The sequence below is a fragment of the Salvelinus namaycush genome, chromosome 3, assembly GCF_016432855.1.
Source record: "Salvelinus namaycush isolate Seneca chromosome 3, SaNama_1.0, whole genome shotgun sequence".
Lineage (NCBI taxonomy): Eukaryota > Metazoa > Chordata > Actinopteri > Salmoniformes > Salmonidae > Salvelinus > Salvelinus namaycush.
In genome coordinates this window covers 98,085,223-98,097,501 of record NC_052309.1, presented here as the reverse complement: position 1 = coordinate 98,097,501, position 12,279 = coordinate 98,085,223, and the positions used below count along the sequence as shown (strand labels likewise).

General features: G+C 40.4%; 1 protein-coding gene across 2 annotated transcripts; it reads left to right on the top strand.

Moving 5' to 3' along the window:
* The first annotated feature begins 939 nt into the window (after positions 1 to 939).
* On the top strand, positions 940 to 10,303 carry LOC120044731. 2 transcript variants are annotated; one of them, XM_038989410.1, is made up of 5 exons: positions 940 to 1,299; positions 2,131 to 2,463; positions 5,384 to 5,517; positions 6,835 to 6,913; positions 9,687 to 10,303. In XM_038989410.1, exons 1-5 carry the CDS (start codon positions 1,233 to 1,235, stop codon positions 9,689 to 9,691), a joined length of 618 nt encoding a protein of 205 aa, XP_038845338.1. In that variant the 5' UTR covers positions 940 to 1,232; the 3' UTR covers positions 9,692 to 10,303. The 2 variants fall into 2 exon arrangements, with proteins under 2 accessions (XP_038845338.1, XP_038845339.1); XM_038989411.1 differs by lacking the exon at positions 6,835 to 6,913.
* The last annotated feature ends 1,976 nt before the right edge of the window (positions 10,304 to 12,279 follow it).

The following is a 12,279-nucleotide window of genomic DNA, read 5'->3' as shown; positions in this document are numbered from 1 at the left end:
GGATTCATCAGAGAAAATGACTTTACCCCAGTCCTCAGCAGTCCAATCCCTGTACCTTTTGCAGAATATCAGTCTGTCCCTCATGTTTTTCCTGGAGAGAAGTGGCTTCTTTGCTGCCCTTCTTGACACCAGGCCATCCTCCAAAAGTCTTCGCCTCACTGTGCGTGCAGATGCACTCACACCTGCCTGCTGCCATTCCTGAGCAAGCTCTGTACTGGTGGTGCCCCGATCCCGCAGCTGAATCAACTTTAGGAGATGGTCCTGGTGCTTGCTGGACTTTCTTGGGCGCCCTGAGGCCTTCTTCACAACAATTGAACCGCTCTCCTTAAAGTTCTTGATGATCTGATAAATGGTTGATTTAGGTGCAATCTTACTGGCAGCAATATCCTTGGCTGTAAAGCCCTTTTTGTGCAAAGCAATGATGACGGCACGTGTTTCCTTGTAGATAACCATGGTTGACAGAGGAAGAACAATGATTTCAAGCACCACCCTTCTTTTGAAGCTTCAAGTCTGTAATTCGAACTCAATCAGCATGACAGAGTGATCTCCAGCCTTGTCCTCGTCAACACTCACACCTGTGTTAACGAGAGAATCACTGACATGATGTCAGCTGGTCCTTTTTTGGCAGGGCTGAAATGCAGTGGAAATGTTTTTTGTGAATTCAGGTCATTTGCATGGCAAAGAGGGACTTTGCAATTAATTGCAATTCATCTGATCACTCTTCGTAACATTCTGGAGTATATGCAAATTGCCATCAGACAAACTGAGGCAGCAGACTTTGTGAAAATGTATATTTGTGTCACTCAAAACTTTCGGCCACGATTGTAGTATGTCGTGAATATTAATTTCCTCCACAGGTGTCAGGGAAAATGTATGGAGTAAAAAGTAAATATTTTGTTTTGGAATGTAGTGAATTACAAGTTAGTCAAATAATTGTGTTTTGTTGTTTAACCTCATTTATTCCTAACATATGATTCTGTCACATACTGACACCCACAATTGCAACTGAAATAAGTTCAGGTCTTGATTCTCTGTATGTTATTTTGTAATTTTTTGGTTTATTAGGCCTACCTCATTTGTTCAGAACCTAACCGTAAAGTAGGCCTACCTTGTGTTCCTATTGGTGGAGAGGTTCTAGAGCAGACACCACTGTGGTATAGACATATTGTATATTTCCTGTTATTTGAAGGCTCAGTTTAGTTGTGATGTGAAGCTCATGTTGTTTTAGCAAGATGTCTGCACCCTCTCTGTGTTGTGCAATCTTCCTCTGTCTCCTTTGCAGCACCCTGGCTGAGAAAGGTGAGTGGTGTTTATTTTAATTTTCTATTGGGAGGTGATGGAAAGAGTTTTTGATTTAACATTTTAATCTAGTCAGTTTTACACTTTAAAATATATTATGTACATTCGACTCTTGATAAGTGCTCTTTGAATAAATATGAATTCTTTAAGTACAATACAGTTTTCCAGTCTCATTTCAATGACCTGATTTTCAATAGCTTGCTTCTGATAACTACATGCTCTGGCACGACAGTCCCAAGACATTGCCTTTTTCTGGAGTCCACTGTAATCTATAGAGTTGCAATATCATAGATGTACAAAACAAGAAGCTGTTTTCAAGTCATTTATTTTTCAAGTGCAATATTCAAATGAGGGTAGAGTAGTATATGGTTCCTTGTATTCATAATCCAAAAATAGACCCAGACTTGTGTGAAACTACTTTTGGGTAGTGAAGATCTCCTTAACTGATTGGTATTGGTTTATCATTAAAGAACAAACATCTGACACATACAGTACCAGTCAAAAGTTTGGACACACTTGCTCATTCCAGGGTTTTTCTTTATTTTTACTATTTTCTACATTGTAGAATAATAGTGAAGACATCAAAACTATGAAATAACATGTACTTTGAAGAATCTCACATATAAAATATATTTTGATTTGTTTAACACTTTTTTGGTTACTACATTATTCCATATGTTTTATTTCATAGTTTTGATGTCTTCACTATTATTCTACAATGTAGAAAATAGAAAAAATAAAGAAAAACCCTGGAATAAGTAAGTGTGTCAACTTTTGACTGGTACTGTATGGTGTGTGTTTTTCTTCCATTCTCCCATCTGCTCATGAAAGGGAACAAGGGACTGCTGGTCCGAAAGCAGGAGGGAGACACTATGACCATCCACTGCAGCACCTCTCTGCCAGACCAAGAAAACCTGAGTGTGTACATGCGCCTGACAAAAGAGATTCAAGTCCTCTACTTTCACCAGGAAACAGAAAAATTTATCCTCCACGAGAGGTTCAAACTCAGATTGATGACTAATGGAAGACTCAACAAAATGGACATCACCATCACAAACCTGACCATAGAAGACTCTGGGTCCTACTGGTGTGTGTACAGTGTTTATAAGAAAACCAAGCTTGAGAAGACTGAGGGGGAAGGAGCTGTTTTGCTGGTGGTGAATGGTGAGTTTCTCAGCCAGTCCTGATTCGTTTCCTAACCCTCCATTTGGCACTTACTGCACCCTTCAAGTTTTTTGTGGTCATATGCACAAGTACAGTGAAATGCTTAACTTGTAAGCCTTACCCTACAGTGCAGCATTCAATATCAAAATAGTATAACTAAGGCCTCCCGGGTGGCGCAGTGGTCTAGGGCACTGCATCGCAGTGCTAGCTGCGCCACCAGAGTCTCTGGGTTCGCGCCCAGGCTCGAATGGGTTCGTCTCCGGGTTCGAGACGCGCTGTGTTAAGAAGCAGTGCGGCTTGGTTGGGTTGTGCTTCGGAGGACGCGTGGCTTTCGACCTTCGTCTCTCCCGAGCCCGTACGGGAGTTGTAGCGATGAGACAAGATAGTAATTACTAGCGATTGGATACCACGAAAATTGGGGAGAAAAGGGGATAAAAATAAAAAAATAAAAAAAATTCTAGTATAACTAATAAGAAAATTGAAAAACATGAGAATTAAGATAGGAAGCTACAGTAAATACAGGGTCAGTACCAGTTGTACAATGTACAGGGATACTGGAGTATTGAGGTAGATATGTACACAGGCAGAGATTAGGAGAAAGTGACTGGTAGCAGGATAACAAAAATATATTATAATAATGATAAACAGTATGGCGGCAGCAGCATAAGTGGTGGGTGGGTGTGTGTAAGTGTCAGTTTAGATGTGATAGGTGGATATACATGTAAACAGGGCTGGTTGCAGAAATATATAAATACTTATAGTAAAATATACAGATCTGTATGTTGGAAGCTCCTCCCTGGGTAATACTTATCCAGATCCTTCAGATCTGCAAATATTGAAGGGTAATAGGAACAATGTTCCTTTATTTTTTTCTGGCACTGAGTAAATTTCAGGTATGCCCAGCGCAGATTTGAACATTGTGAAAATGTTGTGCAACCCGAGTGGCGCGGTGGTCTAAGGCACTGCATCTCGAATCCAGGCTGCATCACATCCGGCTGTGATTGGGAGTCCCATAGGGCGGCGCACAATTGGCCCAGCGTTGTCCAGGTTTGGCCGGGGTAGGCCGTCATTGTAAATAAGAATTTATTCTTAATTGATTTGCCTAATTAAATAAAGGTAAAAAAAAAAAAGATTCTGGCTCGCGTTCACTGTGATCACTGAGGCTGTACCCGCTGTAAGGTACAGTTTTAACAGTGGCCAAGTAAGCTGCTGTGGCTATTTGATTATAATGTAGGCCTACCATCAAAAACAATGGAGAAAAATGCATCCCATAACATTTAACATGGAAATAGCTGTTCTATCATTCAGCCTACAGTAACAGCAAATGTGTGGTGTTCAATGTAGGCCTACATTCTATGAGACTTTTGAATTAAAAAACATGCAGGGCTTGACATTAACCTGTTTATTCACTTGTCCTTCAGACAAGGAGGTGACTAACTCTGTTGTGTTTGATGCAAGAAACCATTTTACAAAATACAATTCATTATTATTCCTATACCATTACTACAGAGAATCAGACAAATGCTACCCTCTGCCTATTGGCTACTTAGCTTATTCAACACTGTCTCAAAATACAACACTGCCACCACAGCCTATCGTTTCCATTGGGAACAAATGAGTCATAGTGGGCAGAACAGACAAGGAGGTGGGCAGAGCCAAGCACAAGCTAGCGAGATCCTATTGGTGCGTTCTAGCATAAATCTGCATATTTCCATTAGGGAACGGCTACTCTGTGAAGTGCGGGTGTGCAGTAACTCAATTCACCTATGCACTCCTTCTAAACAATGCAATTTTGTAGACAAAGGGTAAAGTCTACAAAACTTAGTACGCTCTGTTTATAACATTCTAGTTTTGGGAACTGAAAACTGTATTGAAATCAAATGTTTCATCGATAAGAGAATGTGCTGCATGTCAGCAAAATCCATCTTTACCCACTGCAGGCCAGTTGGCTTCCTCTCACTACTATATTTGGTAGTGAGTGGAAACGCCAAGCGGATGCTTGAAATATCTGTATCATTGTTCCATCTGTGCTGCCCCTTTAAGACATAAAAAAAGCTCTTTACCTGACTTGCTTTTCAAAGATGGCTAGAAATGCACACATTTTGTGCTCTTGTAGGAAGCAACCACTCCCCCATTGTTGACAAGAAATTAGCCATAACTAGGCTAATAACTCACTAGCAAAGAATATGAACAAATGTGCACAGCTGGCTACATGCAGCTCTCGCTTTGATCTCAAAACAAGTGCATCTACTCAGGACTGCTCATGCTGTCCTGTTCAAAGTGAATGGCACAGATCCGTATATGGCTATTTGCATATAAGCCTACTGCAACTCTGATTGGTTATGGCGCACCGGTCTATGTAGAGTACGGGCCTGTCAATTCAATAGAATCCTACTTTGATGTGCGCTGCCTACAAGAAACTCTCTTGCACAGTTAGTTTTGCATTCAAAGTCTTGCATAGCTCATTTTGTTTCGATGCATTGAAAGTGGCTAAAATTGCGTTGATTCGAGCACAATTACCACAGTAGAGCGAAGCGTTGTTAGTGTTAACTTAAGGGAAAAACTCTAGAAAGTTGATTGAAGTTCAATCTTGTGCTTCTCTGTGCGTGCTGATATTTAATCTGTGTGGCAGTCCAAGGGGAGCTCAGAGGGAACATTGGTTAGGGTCAAGAGGGTTAGGGAACGATTCAGGACCATTGTCTTAATGTGAGCTCTGAGTGGCGCAGTCTCATGGGAACTGATCCTAACTTGAGCTAACACGCTGTAACTTCTAAACACGTTTAGATTGGTCAGTTTGTTGAGTTGTATTGGATTCGTCAACATCTATTTTATAACGAATTGCACCTGGGGATATTTTTTATGATATGTACTGACCTGAATTTAAAAATGTGTGCTACCCTGGTGTGTTGCTGTGCCACAGATGAGGAGTGTAACCAGAATGACGCGTCCTCAGGGCTAGGAATGTCCTGGTATATGGTCCTGGTCTCAGCTGTCACTGCTGGCTCTGTGCTTCTCCTGAGTCTGCTCATCCTCTTCATCTGGGTCATCCCCAGGGTAAGTACTACAGTAAAGTGTGTGTGTGTGTGTGTGCCCACATGAAAAAATACTGCAGTTTACTATAGAATACTACAGTACTTAGTATAGAATTCTGTAGTAAACTGTAATATACTATACTACACACTGTAGTATTCCTCAATCATGTGTAGTACTTACTATATGATGTTGTAGAATACCATAGTAAATGCTACAGTGTTATCATCACAAAAAAACACTAGTAAATACTACAGAATTGTCCTCAAAAACACTACAGTCCGCAAACACGCCAGACTTTTTAACTATAGTAAATACTACAGTATTTAATTTGTATATACCCTGCCCATTCCCTTCCCCCAGATCCCAAATTGTGCCAGGTTATAGAAAAGACCAGTCTCCTTGTAATATATGTTAGCAACGTTTTTATCCTCGTTCTTATTCATCGAGCTTTTATTTTTTGAACTCTTATTTACTTTTCTATTGTCGAGAGGTGAACCTGTAATTAAGCATTTATTTGCACTGTGTACTCCACGTATGTCATGTGTACAGGTATATGACTAATAAACTTGAACTCTGAGATGCTTTATGACTATGGGCCCAGGAACTTTTCCCTAATGACCTGACATGGAAAAGGTCATGACCCTAACTATGGGAACACAGGGGTTGATGAAAGATGACAGCTCATATTATCCATTGAGGACAAGGAAACTCATTGAAGAGAGAAGGCGATACATGCACCCTTTTATACACTTGTATCTCTTTGATCTGTTCACTGTCAGGTGTAGTCTATATTGTCTGTGACAGGAGACGAGCGCTATGGGCTGTGTTGTCTTCATCATATTATCATCTTCATTTTCATCATCATTATTCCAGTGTCCCAGCTCTGTCTGGCATATAGCCTAGTGGTTAAGAGCGTTGGGCCAGTAACCGAAAGGTTGCTGGTTTGACTCCCCCAGCCAACTAGGTGAAAAATCTGTTGGTGCCCTAACCCTAATTGCTCTGGATAAAAGCTCCTGCTAAATGAGTAAAATGTTATGATTCTGTACTGTCCACTCGTCTAGTGCTTGAAACTATTTTTATTTAGGAAAAAGTAGGCCTAATCTCAATGCTGTGTGTGCTTGCGTGTGTGCCCTCCCCTTAATGGATCTTGTGTGTCTCTTTAGACCAGTGAAGTCATGGAAGTAGGCAAGGCTCTACAGGCTTTGTTGAGTAGAAGCCACTTCCCTCCTATCCTGTTGTTTCTTCCTTTATCTGATAAAAATGATGTCGGCCAACGTGGATATGGAGTGGCAATATAGTAACGCCCTTCCCTATCTCCTCATCCCTTCCTTTCTGCAGTGTTTTCATTCACATAGTAGAGAAGTGACAGTAGTCCAGTTCGATGGACAGCTAATAAACGAGACACACACCTGCACAGGTAAGCCTGGAGTCTTATGGGAGGAACTGATTTATTGTGTCAATTCACTCTATTTTGCTTGAACAACACCATTCCAGCAATAATACATTTAAGTGATAATGCCAGAGGAGCCGATGTTTGGAGGATATAATGGCACGGGTGTTGTTAGCCCCGAGAAGAACTCGAGGGTCGGCAAACCGTGCCAATATCATCTCCAAACACCGGTTCCTAGGGCATTATCACTTTTATACGGGTTACCAACATATTCAAATAATGATTGACATATTTGCGTTAAAAACATTATTTTAATGAATTTATTCATACTATTTCATCCTTCCCCAAAATATAGTCCCGACACATCTAGGGTTGCTACCCAAGCTGACTGGTTGTTCGTTCTATTGGTTCGTTTGCCAGAGACGCGACCCAGTCGTTCTGTATCTATGGACGCAACCCAGTCGTTTGTTCTAAATGTTCCATTGCCATACTGGCTGGCATCGTTCTAATCCCTTGGTTGCTCGCTAGCCATCTACGGCTAACTTACAGTCCCGTCAAACAGTGCAGACAGAATAACAACAGTAGCTACGTTTACATTTGTTTAAGCTGTATGGGGGGTTTAACATGCCATAATTAAGCCTTGTGAAGCTACTGATACCTTTTACGAGGTCAGCTAACGTCTTCCTAGCACCATAAAATACCATCCATGAATAAACATGGACTGTTAATGGAGGCAAGTTTTTTTCGAAGGCGTCAAACTGCCGTCGAGTTCACATCACGTTCATGTCACGTGACACGCTCTCAAATGCTGTGCCCGTCTCTTACTCTATGAATGGTCACTGCTATCCGGATTCCTTAGGATGTCCCTACCCTGAACCCTAAACTATAACCCTTAACTAACACTAAACTTAACAATTTGGGAAAGCCTATGAACTCCTCTATTTGACTGAAAGCCACGAAAACGACTCTTGGTTGTTGGTTGTCTGTTGTAGGCTACAGGGAACTGGTAACAACACAGTCTGTGATTGGTTAACAACATTTAGATCTGTATATGGCAAGATAACATACCATGCCATGAGGTGTTGAGGGAAAGACAGATTACCTATAGATTGGACATAATATCTTCTAGGCCATTAGCGATAACAGGAAATACACAAGCCTTAGGCTACACTCGGAGGCTACTTTGGAATGTCGGCTTGCACGGTCAAAACTGTACATTTCTAACATTTATGGTTGAGATTTAATATAAATATAAACTATGCACCTTATGACTTTCATTAACATGCAGGCGTCACGCAGATGTTAGTAACACGGAACCCAAACCGGCTGCGCGCGTTCACGACACGCAGGTTAAAATATCAAACAAACTCTGAACCAATTACATTCATTTGGGGAAAGGTCAAAAAGCATTAAACATTTATGGCAATTTAGCTAGCTAGCTTTCACTTGCTATCTAATTTGTCCTATTTAGCTAGCTTGCTGTTGCTAGCTAATTTGTCCTGGGATATAAACATTGAGTTGTTATTTTACCTGAAATGCACAAGGTCCTCTACTCTGAAAATTAATCCACACATAAAATGGTCAATCGAATCGTTTCTAGTCATCTCTCCTTCCAGGCTTTTTCTTCTCTGGACTTTATATTGCGATTGGCAACTTTCATAAATTAGGTGCATTACCACCACCGACCTCGTTCGTCTTTCAGTCACCCACGTGGGTATAACCAATGAGGGGATGGCACATGGGTACCTGCTTCTATTAACCAATGAGGAGATGGGAGAGGCAGGACTTGCAGCGCAATCTGCATCACAAATAGAACTGACTTCTATTTTAGAGCTTGGCAACGCAGACGCTCGCGAGCAGTGTGGGTGCAATAATTGAATAATATACATTTCTAAATGTATTTTCCAACGCTCACGCACGCGACGCGAATGGTGTAGTCAGGGTGTAAGGCGTTGGTATGTTACACGCAGGTCTCTCGCAGGCATTAGTAAGCTGTTTTCTAGTGACATTTATTTGGATACATCCATAACAATGAGCTAATGAGGCGAGATTTCGCCTGGCATAGAAAATGTGCTCTCTTGTTACGGCACTGTTGTTTAGAGGAGCTAGCCAACAACACAGCTAACACTATCACTTCAAACTGAAGCTGGAAAGACTGCAAACTAGCTGCACTTCGTTTCGTTTGACCTTTTTTAAATTTATATTTCTTTGTATATATCTCAAAAAATTATGCCAGCTTATTCATGATTTCGACTGGCTGAGAAACACTGCCTGCCTCGCTCTCTCGTTTGACTCCCGACCCCTACAAGTTCATTAACATGGGACAGCTGGAGAGACAGACAGCAAGGTTTATACAAATCTCCGCTGTTGAAAACGGAATGTTTGTCTAAAAGAAATGTGAGATAAAGTCTAGATGTTTTTTATAGTGGAGATCAAGTTTATGGCTGGGTTGATGAGACAGTGGATTGCGCAGTCAGATGGAACAGGCATTTTAACGTAATAGATCTAGCTGATGGTAAGTTGTGGAATAGACACCGGCTGGAATGTGCTTTTAACCCATCAACATTCAGGATTAGACCCACCCGTTGTATAATATGCATTCCTCCCTGTTTTGAGAATACCAATGAACATTTGTGCATGCCAAAAGAATGTTAAATGCAAAATGGCTTCTAAAGAAAGCTTTTCCATTCACAGCTAATTGATGTATATTTTTGTCATGAATGCCAAGTCATCTATTGATATTGGGTTTTTATCAAATTGTCTTAATTTCCTCCCTTTTTCCTGACGGTTGGAAATGGAGGATGAAGATACGATTGACGTTTTCCAGCAACAGACAGGAGGCCTCTACTAGCATGTCAAGTACTCCCCCACATCTTCCTACACCCCCCAGACGGCTGCTTTGCAGCTTGTCCCATTTCCCACCACAGAACCAATACCATGCGGAAGAAGTCCTGCTCACAGTTATACATAACTGTTGATCTATAGTGTTTTCATTCTTGCCTTTGTTTCCTTCCTGTTTTGTAAATAAACAACCTCCGCTAAAACAACTCAGATTTGAGTAACATTCATACAAGGTGTGCTGCGAATGAACGCTGCAAGATCCAGCTCTTAAAAAGTCCATTGTTTTGGTGACTGGTTGGTTATCACTTACTCAGAGATCAAGAAAAGTTATTTTCCACCCCGTTCACTGTTTGAGAATATGACTGGTTTGTTATTCAACTTCATTTTCTGTTTTCTGTTTCAGAAAATGGGTTTTCTATCTTTTTCTATATAGTAGTGGTTGTGTAGAATGAAACATGTCTTGGACATAGTTTGACTAGGCCATGCTTGTAATAAGGAAACCCTGAAGAGATGTTTTAGTGCAGGTAAACATCTCTATTGTCTCATAAATGTCTTGTTAAAATAAAGTTATTCTCTCTTTTTAACCAAACTCAATTTATTTTGTCTCTGTTTCGTGGGTGACTGGGTCATTAAAACTGGTGCAAATATTTGTAATCATTCATTATCAGAGTGCGTCCTTGTGCGTACATCAGCTCATGTTCACCAATCCCCTTTTTCAGTATGAAAACATAATTATGGAGATTTTATCAGTGAAAAACCACCACGGTGTTTTAACCGTAAAGCTTGATCTCCATTGACTGTTTAAAATACCACGTAGCAATGTTGGCACTGTCAGTGTAAATATTTCAGTTTTTGTTTGTGTGTGCTGCCGAGTTACATAATGAAATACGAAAGTAGGTCAGTTGTCAGGCAGTTTTTCCTGATTTACCACCCCCATACAGTCAATATAATCAACAACTATCATAAAAAAATCACGCAATATGAATCAGACAGTGGGGCGGCGCCTGACCCACTAGTTGGTCGAAATGTTCAAATCAACGTTTCATATCATAATTTCCGAATAGGCATAAAGCATCAACCATATGTTGGTGGTGATAATTACATTTTTTATTGTGCTTTAATTGAAACTAGAAGATATTCTGTCCTTTCCGCTCATCAAGGGTACATAATCAGATTTTTTAAACTGATTTACAAAGCTAATGTATTTGCTTTTTTATCGGTGTGTCCCCCGCGGGACGGTTGAGCTAACGTGCGCTAATGTGATTAGCATGACGTTGTAAGTAACAAGAACATTTCCCAGGACATAGACATACCTTATATGGACAGAAAGCTTAAATTCTTGTTAATCTAACTGCACTTTTCAATTTACAGTAGCAATTACAGTGAAAGAATACCATGCTATTGTTTGAGGAGGGTGCCCAGTTATGTACTTGAAAATGTTTCAATTGGCCAATTAGGCACATTTGGGCAGACATTTAACAGTAATGCAGTGGTTAATTGGATCAGTCTAAAACTTTGTACATACACTGCTGCCATCTAGTGGACAAAATCTAAATGGTGCCTGGACTCAGGTGATATAATGGCCTTTCTCTTGCATTTCAAAGATGATGAAAAAAAATAGAAAACGCATTTTTGTTCTTTGTATTATCTTTTACCAGATCTAATGTGTTATATTCTCCTACATTCATTTCACATTTCCACAAACTTCAAAGTGTTTCCTTTCAAAATGGTATCAAGAATATGCATATCCTTGCATCAGGCAGTTAGATTTGGGTATGTCTTTTAAGGCGATAATTTCTAAAAAGGGTCCGATCCTTTAAAGGTTTGGGTCTAATTTCTTTGGCTGTGACTCCTGTCTGTGTCTTAAATCTTAATACTCTTCCCGACATGTACAATTTCTCGCATGGATTTAAACTCTCTAGCCAATGCTTACACCATTCATTTAACCAGGAAACAATATTCTAAGTGGGTACTTAGAAAGAATAATTTAATATGATATGCCTACGTTTAAAATGCATATGAGGTGGTACTTTGGGGCACTATGGGCAGAGCAAGATGTGATTGGGCCTACAATGACCAAAAAAGGTTGTTCTACAACAACTTTGTGTCTCTTAGTCAGGGCAGTTCATCCCATGAGTCCCGGTGGGCCTACGATGGGAGTGGAGGAGACAAATGACCATGACTTTCACAGTCAGTACAACCGCCTTCTGACTGTTGTTGACGTTCGAGGTAGGCCTTATATCAAAATTGGTAACTAAGACATTTGGCTCCATTACCGTCTTGCAAACTGTATCAGAGCATCAAGTGTAGCAGCACCATGCCCAGAGACAGTTTCTCCCTCCAAGCCATAAGACTGTTGATAAACTGAACTGTCTCTTTCTGCTATAGCAACTACTGTACTGTACTTAAGTAGTTAAATACTTATTTCATTGTATTGTGCACACTACGCTGTATTCCTACGCAAATGACAACTTTGATTTTGATTTCATTTGGAGGAACTTATTTAAGAAAGATCCAGTGTAATATACACTGCTCAAAAAAATAAAGGGAAC

Coding starts and splice junctions, on each gene's coding strand:
- LOC120044731 (XM_038989410.1), top strand. CDS start 1,233: ATGTCTGCACCCTCTCTGTGTTGTGCAATCTTCCTCTGTCTCCTTTGC. Junction 1,300..2,130: donor CAGCACCCTGGCTGAGAAAG/GTGAGTGGTGTT, acceptor TGCTCATGAAAG/GGAACAAGGGACTGCTGGTC. Junction 5,518..6,834: donor TCATCTGGGTCATCCCCAGG/GTAAGTACTACA, acceptor TCCTTTCTGCAG/TGTTTTCATTCACATAGTAG.